Below are 14,020 nucleotides of genomic sequence, written 5' to 3' on the forward strand. Positions count from 1 at the left end.
CACTCGCAAGGTTCCCAGGCTGAATATCTTCTACCCTCAGCTGCTTTTACCACAGTTACTGAGAGGATGCTGGTATTTGTAAAAGCAACTTCTCCCTTTTTTTCATTTTGATGGGTGGGTGATTTTCTGTGGGAAAGCGGTGCAGAAGTAGTTGCCCAGGTCCCCCTTTGTTTATTATTTATTTCATTTCCTCACAAGGTGATTTACAACTTTAAAAGTTAAACAAAACAATTGTTTTAAACAGATAAATTTGTATTGGGGAGAGGCAGCAATCAAATCAATAAAAAACTTGGTGGAATACAAAACAAAATGTCTATAGGGACCACTTAAAGGCCACAAGCAAGCTTCATTTTGCAAAGCAGAAAAAGAAAGGTTTTGAAAAGAAACATGGAACTCATCACAACATATTGGTCAGTCCTCAAAATGCATGGAATGAAAGGACTGTGATGCAGGTCATCTTCAATCCACAAACAAGGCATATGAATGCAATGGACCTTATAGGAAGAACTTATTCCCTACCTTGATAGCGGCAACACTGTTCAGCTAGCTTCCAAAAGGCTGTTGCCTGTTTCCTCCCATATTTTAGAGTAAGCATGGCTGCTACTGCAAATTTCCCATGTGTTTTATGATTGCTAGTTCCATATCCTTTCTGGAGTCAGTGCATCTTGCTTTGCCAGTGTTTTGGCTTTGATAATGTACAGCAAAGAGTTCCCTTACATTCCATGTAATTGCACAATGGTGACATGAGGCTCCCTGGTCTGCTTCTATCCCCCTTCTGTGGAACTCTAAGCAGCCATTACTTGGTACAGAGCTGATCCTCTGTGTGGATATCTCCCAGTCTGTTTCACCCAATTTGTATGTGCAACTTCCTTCCTCCCTGTGCCCACCCCTCCAATCTTCCCTAGGAAATTCTTGTTAATTTCTGTTCATACCAAATGGGAAATCTTACCAGGTATCAATGCAGCAAGAGATCCCTTTACAGTGTAGAAAATGTAGAATTTCACTTTTAAAATGGAGTTGCAATAATTAGCTCTCTGCAGTCTTAATATTGTTTTAAATGAGATATCCTTTTAACACTAGGGGTTATTATTCCACTGAATCATTTTGGGCCTGATTCATAAGAATAAGTCAGTGCTGCTTCTGAAGTTCATTAATCTTCCTTTTTTGGGGGGGGGTCTCATGTTTAAGTTGAAAGAACCTTAGAAGGAAGCAAGGGGAGATAGTTTTTTAAAAGAAAGGGAAGTATACCAAAATATAAGCAAAATAAATTTGAGGAGAACAGTTATAAGTAAACTAACTGTAATAGTAATAGGTAAAGTAATCAGGCACTAGCTACAAAAAGAAAGTGATTTTAATACAGTAGAGTCTCAGCAGTGGTGCATTGTTCCAAACACTCATGTATTTCTACAAATATTTATAGAAGAATATATCATGTCTTTGTAGGACATAACATTTAAAACTAAGTTCATGAAAAGTTGGGATCACAAATGATTGCAAAGCCTATTTCTTGTACCAAAGAACTTGCTATCTCTCTCACAACATTAAATACATATTTTGGAAATTTGCTATTAATAACATATATATTGAGAACTATGATCATATATGGTAATAGCTGCAAGCCTTCTTTGTGCTAAATTTTGGAAGGTCGTGGAGAATAATATTCTGCTGCCTATTTGTTTCTGAGTACAACTTGGAAGTGCTGGTTTTGAATTATAAAGCACCAAACACACCTTTCTCCATATAATCCTGCAGGAGAATTGACATCTTCCATAGAGTCCCTTCTTGCTGTTCCTTCAGGAATGTATAAGGTCCTAAAACATAATTAATTAGCCAGTCTGAGCACTTAGAAAAGGATGCTGTGGTTACTAAGACCCAACATGGGTTTCTCAAAAGCAAGTCATGCCTGACAAATCTATTTTTTTATATAGAGAGCTACAAGCTTGGTGGATCAGGGGAATGATGTGGACATAGTATATCTTTATTTCATTAAGGCTTTTAACAAATTCTCCCTTGATATTCTTGTGGAGAAACTGGTAAAATATGGACTGAATTAGTTAGATGGATTTGTAGGTGGTTGATTGACCGAACCCAAAGAATACCCATTAATGGCTCCTCATTATCTTGAAAAAAGGAGTCAAATGGGGTACTGCAGTGTCCTGTTCTGGGCCCAGCATTGTTCAATGTCTTAAAAAATGACTTGGGTGAAGGAACTGACACTAAACAGATGACACTAAACTCAGAGGGGTAGCTAATGCTGCAGAAGATAACATTGGGATTCAAGATGACTGTAACAGATTAGAGAACTGGACCAAAAGTAACAAAACGAATTTCAATAGGGACATATGTAAGGTTCTACACTTGGGTAAGAAGAACCAGCTGCACCAGTAAACAATGACACACACAGTTCTCTCCATAGCAACTTGCAAACCTGAAAACTGCTTCTTGGCCCACTTTCTCTGCTGGGTGTGCTTTGCTCTTTTCAAAGGGCTGTTCTGGTGTTTCCCTCCTGGAATTGGCTGAGCTCCCTGTTTTGGCTTTGGGGGTCAATGGGAGTCTGAGGGCTGCAGGGAAGGGTGCCTAGGAAGGAGAGAAGTCCAGATAGTAAAAAAATAGTTGACAAGCTAAGAGCCTCAGTGGCACCCTCTGGAGGGGGTAAAGGTTCTGGCTAAACGCCCATCTTGGCCCACTGTCACATGGAAGATGGAGCAAGCTTGTTTTCTCTTGCTCCGGAGCGAAGGACTGAACCGATGGCTTCAAGGTAGAAGAAAGAAGATTCTGACTAAACATCAGGAAGAACTTTCTGACAATAAGAGCTGTTCAACAGTGAACTAGACTGGCAAGGTGGTGGACTCTCCTTCCTTGGAGATTGGGCTAGATGACCCCCAGAATCCCTTCCAACTCTGCAGTTCTATGATTCTATGACAATGCATGAAAGGGCCTTTTCTGTGGTAGCTCCCTTGCCTCTGGAATTCCCTCTTCCAGGAGATCTGCTTGGCTTCTTCACTGCCTGTGTTTAGGAGGGCAGTTAAAACTTTTCAGTTTCTTCAGACATTTAAGCCAGTGTTTCCCAAACGTTTTTGGGCAACGGCACACCTGTTTACCGGGAAAAAATCTCGCGGCACACCACCATTAAAGCCCCGCCCCGTGACGTCAGCGCGCAGCGTCACGCCGGGAGGGACGCACAAAAGTTAAAGTTTTTTCCCTTCCCCTTGCCGGGGTGGGAGGAGGCAGCAGAGCGAGGGATTGAGGGACGGCGGCAGCGGCTGTTGTGGTGGTGGCGGCGATAGCGGGCGGAGGAGGAGCCGTCGCCGGGAGTTGCTGCTGCTGCTGCTGCTGCTGCTGCCCGGACATGCCGGCCTCCTCCTCCTCCGCTGTCTCGCGCTCCTCCCTTTTGCGCGCGCTGCCCCGCCGCTCGGCACCAGCACCGCGGAGCCGCCCCCGGCTCGACGCGGATCCTCGCCGCCGCCGCCTCTCGCCGCCCGACTCGCCCGCCTCCCTCCCACGGCACACCAGCCGGTGTCTCACGGCACACTAGTGTGCCGCGGAACACCGGTTGGGAAACACTGATTTAAGCCTCTCTAGATATGTTGGGTGCTGTGAGTTTTGTTATTGATTTTTCATGTTTTCCCCCTTTTAGTGTACTAAAATCTGCAGAATTGTCCTGTATGTTTGAGACCAAGGAAGTCAGAAACAGAGTAGATATATATAATTGTTTGGAACAAAACAACACAGGAACAAATGTAGTTAGATGATACTTTATAATGATGAAAGTTGTATGCATTTATTCATTATTTTCTTTGGAAAATAAATAAAATATTTAAATTTTATCAAAATTGCATTACTCATAAATTCAATTTTATAAAGAATGGGCTGGTTAAAAAAAATCATGCTTTTGGTGTTTAAAACAAAGACAAGAATATCCCTTAAAGTTTCAACGAAATGAAGCAGTTGCATTTGAAGCTCCAGCTGCTTGATGTTGATCGGTGCTCCTCACAGAACATGAATCATTTTCCTTGAAACGGTTTTCTTGTGCCCCTTTAAGGACAGTAGACTTGAGAAAAAGAGTGCTTTGGTGGGTGGAGTGTTCTTGGAAGGGCTGGGGACATGGAAAGAATGCTCAGGACTTGATTCTTCAGGGAGCCAAGCCATATGCCTGGAGGTTTCCCCCCTCCCTCCCTTCCTGGCTGAGCACTTCAGGAGGGGAGGGGAAGCTGGTCCTTCGCCTCAGATCATGCCCTGAGGAGCTGTAATCCAGCAGGCAGGAAATATTTCAAGACAGCCCTTTCCCCTAAAGGAACCCAAAGGAAAAGAACTGCCAAGGGGTGAGGGTGATGTGGGATAAAGGAGAGACAAAGGGGTGGTAATTAGGGACTTTCCTGAGGTCCAAAATTCTGTCAAGGGAGGGGGGGTCTGTGTAGAGTGTGTGTGTGTGTGTGTGTGATGTGCATTATGTATAGACACATTTGCACATGTTAACGTGTACATCAGGATTTGTCAGGTGAAATTATGAGATAATGTAAAAGTTATATTGGTAAAGTTACATCTGAAGTTTTGTAATTTGTGTAATGTGATGTTCCTCTTTGACATTTTGTTTAAAGCTCTCCATGGCCTCTCCCACCTCTATGATTGTGGGTAGGCAAACTAAGGCCTGGGGACCGGATCCAGCCCAATCGCCTTCTAAACTAAGGCCCACGGACAGCCCAGGAATCAGCATATTTTTAGAATGTGTGCTTTTATTTAAAATGCAACTAACTTTTGTCCCTTTGCATTCTGTGAAGCATCATGCACACTGATGACGCTATATGAAAATAAGGAAATAAACATTTGACCTAAGAGGAAAAGACTGGTGAGGTTTATTATATCACGAACCCACTAATTCCAATGGGACTCGCACAGTGATGTTTAGAGAAGGTATTGCCCTAATGAATGTAACCTACTTACTATAAAATATTTTGTCTAGAAGACAGAACACGGGACAGCTGAAGTCAAATCTGACTTCTATGCTTCTTCTCATATTGGTAGGCTGCCTTATCTGCAAGATGATCCCTGTGTGGTAGCCCATTTAATTTTTAATCTTTTTGGATCATGGAGCAGTTTGAAGATCCTGACAGGAATCAGGCACAGCCTGTGGACAGCCTCTGAGTAATAAAGAAGAGGACACAAACCTGTCCACTGTTCAGCTTGTACTTAAAAGCATTGTTGGAATGGGCAAGGATCCAGGAATGGTATTGGTTGTTTTCTCAGAGTTAGATGGTTGCTGTCTGGCATTGATAGTGAGATGGTGTTGTTATCGGTTTCGAAATGCAGGAAAAGGAAAAATCCTCTTCTGTTTCCTGTGGATAAGCATAAAGTTCACAATCTAGTGAAATCTTGTTACTTTAAAGAAAGCAGACTTGGAGTGTTTTTCTGTAAGCCAATTGTGGCTATTGTGTTGTATGATAAATAATTTGCCTTTTAGATACTGTAGGTAATAAGGAGTTTTGAATTTATTTATTTATCGACACACATTTAATATATAATTTCTCCAAGGATGATTATTCAGGGTTTTTGCTTTTAAAAAATGTTATTATTCTAATTGACTTGGTATTCCAAGAAATATTATTACCTATAATACAAATAAATCGGCTATCGACTGTCTGGCTCCGAAGCGCCCTCTCCGATTGCATGGAGCCCGGACAGCCCCGTGGTTTTCTTCGGAGCTGAGGGCGATGAAACAATTGCTGAGATGGCTAGAGCGTCGGTGGCAGAAAACTCACTCCGAATCTGACCGGACACAGGTTAGAGCTCAACGTCGAGCCTACCAAGTGGCGATAGTGACGGCGAAGAAGACTTTCTTCACCGCCTCTGTTGCATCTGCAGAAAATAGTAGCAGGAGACTCTTTCAGGTGGTTCACAATTTAACGGAACCACCTTTACCACCAGGGCCTTGTAAAGACCCCAAGATCTCCTGCAATGATTTTGCTAAGTTTTTAGCAGATAAAATCACTCATATTCGGAAGGAGCTAGACAGCACCGTGGGAGCAGGGCCGGGGTGGGAGAGTGCTAGAGCTCTGTCTGGTCAAGTTGCATGGAATCAGTTTCAATCCGTTACCCCCGAGGATGTGGACAGGCTGCTTGGATGCGTGAAACCAACCACCTGTCTCCTTGATCCTTGCCCTTCCTGGCTAATAAAAGCAAGCTGGGAAGGGCTTGGCGATGGGCTCTGCGAGGTGGTGAATGCTTCCCTCTGTGAGGGAACTTTCCCAGATCCGCTGAAAGAGGCGGTCATCAAACCGCTTCTTAAAAAACCATCTTTAGACCCGGCCAGTATGGCCAACTATCGCCCAGTCTCAAATCTTCCATTCTTGGGCAAGGTGATTGAGCGCGTGGTTGCTGAACAACTCCAGGCACACCTGGAGGATGCGGACCATTTGGATCCCTTCCAATCGGGATTCAGGCCTCACCATGGGACTGAAACTGCCTTGGTCGTGCTGGTTGATGATATCCGGCGAGCTAGGGACAAAGGTGAGAGTTGTTTCCTGGTTCTGCTGGATCTCTCAGCGGCCTTTGATACAATTGACCATAACATCCTTCTGGACCGTCTAGAGGGGCTGGGAGCTGGGGGTACTGTTATACAGTGGTTTCGCTCCTTCCTCCTGGGCCGTGTTCAGAAAGTGGGGGGGGGATGAGTGTTCAGACCCCTGGGCCCTCACTTGTGGGGTGCCTCAGGGTTCCGTCCTCTCCCCCATGCTATTTAACATCTATATGAAGCCGCTGGGAGAGATCATCAGGGGGTTTGGACTGGGTGTCCATCAATATGCAGATGATACCTAGCTCTACCTCTCTTTCAAATCAGAACCAGTGAAGGCGGTGAAGGTCCTGTGTGAGTGCCTGGAGGCGGTTGGAGGATGGATGGCGGCTAATGGATTGAAGTTGAATCCTGACAAGACAGAAGTACTGTTTTTGGGGGACAGGGGGCGGGCTGGTGTGGAGGACTCCCTGGTCCTGAATAGGGTAACTGTGCCCCTGAAGGACAAGGTGCGCAGCCTGGGAGTCATTTTGGACTCACAGCTGTCCATGGAGGCGCAGGTCAATTCTGTATCCAGGGCAGCTGTCTACCAACTCCACCTGGTACCCAGGCTGAGACCCTACCTGCCCGCAGACTGTCTCGCCAGAGTGGTGCATGCTCTAGTTATCTCCCGCTTGGACTACTGCAATGCGCTCTACATGGGGCTACCTTTGAAGGTGACTCGGAAACTACAACTAATCCAGAATGCGGCAGCTAGACTGGTGACTGGGGGCGGCCGCCAAGACCACATAACACCGGTCTTGAAAGACCTACATTGGCTCCCAGTACGTTTCCGAGCACAATTCAAAGTGCTGGTGTTGACCTTTAAAACCCTAAACGGCCTCAGCCCAGTATACCTGAAGGAGCGTCTCCACCCCCATCGTTCTGCCCGGACGCTGAGGTCCAGCGCTGAGGGCCTTCTGGCGGTTCCCTCATTGCGAGAAGCAAAGCTACAGGGAACCAGGCAGAGGGCCTTCTCTGTAGTGGCGCCCGCCCTGTGGAACACCCTCCCATCAGATGTCAAAGCGATAAATAACTACCTGACATTTAGAAGACATCTTAAGGCAGCCCTGTTCAGGGAAGTTTTTAACGTGTGATATTTTACTGTATTTTTGGTTTCTATGGAAGCTGCCCAGAGTGGCTGGGGAAACCCAGCCAGATGGGCGGGGTACAAATAATAAATTATTATTATTATTATTATTATTATTATTAATAAAGGTTTTGTTTAATACTTCAAGTGTCAGGTGTTTTGTTTGCTGGACCAGTGTTTTAAACACTAAAATGAATGGTTCCATTAAGAATATGCACTAGGAATTTTCCCTGTGCATATCCTTTTGAGATTAATGGGTAGTTTCTTGCATAGCTCTCATTCACTTCAATGGATGTGAGCAAGAGAACTTTGTGCTAGTTTGAGCTCTAGATAACTAGCAACAAATCATTTGTCAGAATAAACAGTTGTATATAAATGGAACTAAAATCAGCATAAAATTATGTTAATGTATAACGATACAAGTATTTTGAGTTAACTAATTTTTGACGCTGGCAGTGAAACACTTCTTCTCAGAGTATTTTCTGTCATAAGTGATTTGTAGACATTCTCCATCTAAAAAAGAAATTGACACATTGGTTTCTATAGGTTTCAGCCTAAAACCCAGAAATGAAGTAGTATAATAGCTAAGTCATTTTGGTTACTACTTGGCATATGTTCTTGTTTGTCTTTTCATTGTTACTCATAAATCTTTCAGCTTTTACCATAATAATTTGTCATTTGTTCCTGTTTCCAGTTTTTTTGCAAGTTGCTTTGTCTATGATCACCGAAATGTTTGAGCTCTGTTTTACTAAGGAAGTTCCGCCAGTAAAGTTTTTTTTGCAAAGAGGAAGAAATGGTGGGTAACCTCTTGAACTTTAGAAGAAGATAATACACGGTTCGAATCTAGCTTTTGTGAAGTTCACTCTTTTCACTTAACCCTGGCTGACTCAATATAAACCTAATACAAACTCACGTCTTATTAGCCATGTATTTATTTCGGTGCTGGTTAGTAGCTGCTAAATTATCTGAGTTCAAGTGGGAAACTGCAGCAAAGTTGTAGAGGGTATCACCAGATCCCAACAGCGTGTTTCTGAAGATACTTTTTTCATTGTGCTTTATGCTTTCTTCTTTAACTCTTGTAGCTGAGCACCAAAATTCCTAATAATCCATTAAACTATGTTCTTTTCAGGACCAAGTTTAATACAAAAGTGAGAAATTTGAATTATTCTGTTTTTATTAAATATTAGGCATGCGGGTGACTCCTAATTTTGAAATAATTTTCTAATACTTTTTTCCCTGGTTGGCACTTCCAGTTGTTCCCGTAGTATACAAATCATTTTATGGTGGATACAAAAGACACATTAAGTATATTAAAATCTGCATTTTAATAAAGATGTCAATGTATAATACGCATCAAGCAACTACAAATGATAAAAGCAATAAAAGGATAATGTGGGAACAGACCGATTTCATGGCTTTTCCTAGTTTACCATCTGATTTGAATTAATATATTATAGAAGATATGGGTGTGGGTGCAGAAGGCAGTCTGCCGATGTTGTACAATTTCATGTGCATTTCAATACATTTCTGATCAAATGTATATATTCATGACAAGTACCGTCCAAAGAGGAAGCCCTTAACAGTTTGCTTCTCTTACCTCCCTTTTCCCAGATGGAGTAGACATTGAGGATGACCCTTCCTGCTCATGGCCAGCTTCTTCACCTTCAAGCAAAGACCAGACTTCCCCAAGCCATGGAGACGGCTGTGATTTTGGCGAAGAAGAAGGTGTTCCTGGACTGCCCTACCCCTGCCAGTTTTGCGACAAGTCGTTTAGCCGCCTCAGCTATTTGAAGCACCACGAGCAAAGTCACAGCGACAAGCTCCCTTTCAAGTGCACGTATTGCAGCCGCCTTTTCAAACACAAGCGGAGCAGAGATCGCCACATCAAACTCCACACGGGAGATAAGAAATACCACTGCAGCGAGTGCGATGCAGCGTTTTCGAGAAGCGATCACCTTAAAATCCACCTAAAGACTCATACCTCTAACAAGCCATATAAGTGTGCCATTTGCCGGCGCGGGTTCCTCTCCTCGAGTTCGCTTCACGGTCACATGCAAGTCCACGAGAGGAACAAAGATGGTTCTCAGTCTGCCTCCCGGATGGAGGACTGGAAAATGAAGGACACTCAGAAGTGCAGTCAATGTGAAGAAGGTTTTGATTTCCCCGAAGACCTTCAGAAGCACATAGCAGAATGCCACCCGGAGTGTTCCCCGAATGAAGACAGAGCTGCTCTTCAGTGCGTTTACTGCCACGAACTCTTTGTAGAGGAAAGTTCCCTTGTAAACCACATGGAGCAGGCTCACAATGGAGCGGAAAAGAAACACATGTGCAGTATTTGCTCAGAGAACTTCCATAGTGTCGAAGAGCTGTATAGCCACATGGATAGCCACCAGCAGCCCGAATCATGCAACCATAGCAACAGCCCCTCTTTAGTGACTGTTGGCTACACCTCAGTGTCTAGCACTACACCAGATTCAAACCTCTCAGTGGACAGTTCAACTATGGTTGAAACAGCTCCCCCCATAACAAAAGGCCGTGGAAGAAAACGGGCAGCCCAACAGGTGACAGATATCACAGGGCCTTCAAGCAAGCAAGCCAAGGTTACCTACAGCTGCATATACTGCAGCAAGCAATTGTTTTCGAGCCTTGCAGTGCTCCAGATACACCTGAAAACTATGCATTTAGATAAACCCGAACAGGCCCATATTTGCCAGTATTGTTTAGAAGTATTACCTTCGCTTTACAATCTGAACGAGCATCTTAAACAAATACATGAAGGCCCAGATCCTGCGCTGATTGTTTCGACCATGCCTGCTATGATCTACCAGTGCAACTTCTGCTCGGAAGTTTTCAATGACCTCAACACTCTTCAGGAACACATTAGATGTAATCACGGATTTGCAAATCCAGCTGCTAAGGACAGTAATGCGTTCTTTTGTCCCCATTGTTACATGGGATTTCTTACTGATTCTTCTTTGGAAGAGCATATTAGACAAGTCCATTGTGATCTCAGTAGTTCCCGTTTTGGTTCTCCTGTGCTGGGAACCCCCAAGGACCCAGTTGTGGAAGTATATTCTTGTTCTTATTGTACAAATTCCCCAATATTTAATAGTGTTCTTAAACTGAATAAACATATAAAGGAAAATCACAAGAACATTCCGTTAGCGCTAAACTACATTCATAATGGAAAGAAATCTAGAGCCATGAGCCCCTTGTCTCCAGTGACTATAGAGCAGGCTTCTTTAAAGATGATGCAAGCGGTTGGTGGTGCTCCTCCACGCCCTACTGGAGAATACATTTGCAATCAGTGTGGTGCTAAGTACACTTCCTTGGATGGTTTCCAGACTCACTTAAAAACACACCTTGACACTGTCCTACCCAAACTGACTTGTCCTCAGTGCAACAAGGAGTTTCCAAACCAAGAGTCCCTGCTGAAGCACGTGACCATCCACTTCATGATAACCTCCACTTATTACATCTGTGAAAGTTGTGACAAGCAGTTTACTTCAGTGGATGACTTGCAGAAGCACTTGCTCGACATGCATACCTTCGTGTTTTTCCGCTGCACTTTGTGCCAAGAGGTGTTTGATTCAAAGGTCTCCATTCAGCTTCACCTGGCCGTGAAGCACAGCAACGAAAAGAAGGTGTACAGGTGCACCTCCTGCAACTGGGATTTCCGCAACGAGACGGACTTGCAGCTCCATGTCAAACACAACCATCTCGAGAACCAAGGGAAAGTGCACAAGTGTATCTTTTGTGGCGAGTCCTTTGGTACCGAGGTGGAGCTGCAGTGCCACATCACAACACACAGCAAAAAGTACAACTGCAAGTTTTGCAGCAAAGCGTTTCATGCCATCATACTGCTGGAGAAACACTTGAGGGAAAAGCACTGCGTCTTTGAAACAAAAACCCCTAATTGTGGAACCAATGGAGCATCTGAGCCAGTTCAGAAAGAAGAAGTGGAGCTACAGACCTTGCTGACAAATAGCCAGGAGTCACACAATAGCCATGATGGCAGTGAAGAAGACGTCGATACATCTGAGCCAATGTACGGATGTGATATTTGCGGGGCGGCCTATACAATGGAGTCTCTCCTGCAAAATCACCAGCTGCGAGATCACAACATCCGACCCGGGGAAAGTGCCATAATTAAGAAAAAGGCAGAACTGATTAAAGGGAACTACAAGTGCAATGTGTGCTCTCGGACGTTCTTTTCAGAAAACGGACTCCGTGAACACATGCAGACACATTTGGGTCCAGTGAAACATTATATGTGCCCAATATGCGGCGAGCGATTTCCGTCTCTTCTGACTCTTACAGAACATAAAGTCACACATAGTAAGAGCCTAGATACAGGGAATTGCAGAATTTGCAAAATGCCTCTTCAGAGCGAGGAAGAATTTTTGGAGCACTGTCAGATGCACCCTGATTTGCGAAACTCCTTGACGGGATTCCGTTGTGTGGTATGTATGCAAACAGTGACTTCCACTTTGGAGCTGAAGATCCATGGGACATTTCACATGCAGAAGACGAGCAGCACTTCAGCAGTGCAGGCCACAGGGCGAGTGCAGCATCTCCAGAAACTGTACAAATGTGCTTCTTGCCTGAAGGAATTCCGTTCAAAACAGGACTTGGTGAAACTTGACATCAATGGCCTGCCATATGGTCTGTGTGCCGCCTGCGTTAATCTCAGCAAAAGTGGCAGTCCAAGTGTCAACATCCCTTCCAGCAGTAATAGGCAAGGCATGGGCCAGAATGAGAACTTGAGTTCCACAGAGAACAAAAGCAAAGCAGGAGGGTTGAAGACTCGCTGTTCAAGTTGCAATGTTAAATTTGAATCAGAAAGTGAACTTCAAAACCACATCCAGTCAGTCCATAGAGAGCTCATTCCGGACAGCAATAGTACACATCTGAAAACACCACAGGTATCACCAATGCCCAGAATCAGTCCGTCTCAATCTGAAGAGGTAATTCTCTCTCTCTTTGCTTAAAAACAGGCCTTTGATTTTTTTTAAAAAAATGCATAATATCATTTTTTATTTTTTATTTTGCTAGTTATTTGCTAGGATATGCTTAGCCAGAATGTGTGGTGTATCTCCCATAGCCATTAGCTAGCTAGCAATTACTTGCTTCTTGATAAGCCTTGTGTTTTGGCTTGAATGATGCAGAGTAGGACTAATTCCAGTCTCCCTAGGATATTGTCTTCTTTATCACTGAAGAGAATAATCTTCATGCCAGCACAACTGAGAGCTGGAATCTTAGCTGAGGTTCATTTCGAGTTGGAATCCCTAGTTCTGAGTTATGCTTACGGCACAGAGTGTTAATGACACAAAAGTAAACTACATCAAGCCAAAGCGTTGGCATGCAGAGCGCTGTTTTTGAAAATATTTGTGAGCAACAGAGCAGGAGGGCTATTTTTGTAAATTATGTTGTTGACATTAATTTTCCCCTGTCTTGCTCTACTTTGATTAAAAAGAAACGCCACAGTGTAACACCTACATTTGCTAAAGGGCAAATTAGTCTTTTCATTGCAATTTAATTTTTATTTCTGTGTGTGCATGTTTGACAGAATATCAAGCCAGGCATCAGATGATTAACATTTCTTGCAGAATAATCTGTAACATAAAATTGTACAAATGTGAGTGTCCCATGGGGCATTAACAAGATCACACTCTTATTCCAGATTAATTAATTTGCAGTAAATGCTATGGCCTTGTTCTATTATCATAATCACTAACACGAATTAGAATTGCCAAAGGGGGCATTCCCAAGCACACTTAAATGTACATTATTTATCCCTTGACTTGCTTTAGTTTCCATTTTGTTTACACAAGGGGAAGGAAACATATTGTCCATGGCCTGCATCCAGGCACTTTTAAGTCTTGTTCCCCTATCCTCCTACTCCACCCATGCATACCTATTCATCTGAGAGCCTGATAGATTGTGACTATGGAGAAACTAAGTATAGCCAGGGAGGAAGTTGTGGTAGTCCAAATGTGTCGCAGCCACCCAGTGTCTATGCTTAGTCTACGTCATTTGATTTTCATTAAGGAAAAGGGTAGCTTTATTTCTGTTCGTCCAAACCTTATTTCCAGAGCCCCTTATAATCTGTTGATCCTTGATACAGATTAATTAGGTGTTCTCAAAGACCTGAGCATGAATTGAGATGCCTCTGAATTACTAGGAGAATGGGACTGTGCTTGTGTCATGCTTGTGAGCATCTCATATGTAAGGTAAGGTAAAAAGGACCTTTCGACGGCTTACCTTTACCTGCATCTCATATGTATCTGACTGGCCACTGGATTAGGTATTACACTGGATTACATTCTTTTAATTTTTCTACTGCAAGTCTGCATAGATGCTCATTAGAAAAGTGGGGAAAC

At 43.6% G+C, this 14,020-nt stretch overlaps 1 protein-coding gene across 23 annotated transcripts in view; it reads left to right on the forward strand.

Moving 5' to 3' along the window:
- Positions 1-14,020, forward strand: part of ZNF521 (zinc finger protein 521) — a 304,344-nt gene that overhangs the window by 119,451 nt on the left and 170,873 nt on the right. For all 23 annotated transcript variants that reach the window (XM_083517666.1, XM_083517664.1, XM_083517665.1 and 20 more), the window contains one exon: positions 9,249-12,604. In XM_083517666.1, the coding sequence (XP_083373792.1) occupies positions 9,689-12,604 (2,916 nt within the window). In that variant the 5' untranslated portion in view covers positions 9,249-9,688. The remainder of the gene's footprint in view (positions 1-9,248; positions 12,605-14,020) is intronic.

This window comes from Podarcis liolepis (assembly GCF_965112155.1).
Source record: "Podarcis liolepis genome assembly, chromosome: 8".
Taxonomy (NCBI): domain Eukaryota; kingdom Metazoa; phylum Chordata; class Lepidosauria; order Squamata; family Lacertidae; genus Podarcis; species Podarcis liolepis.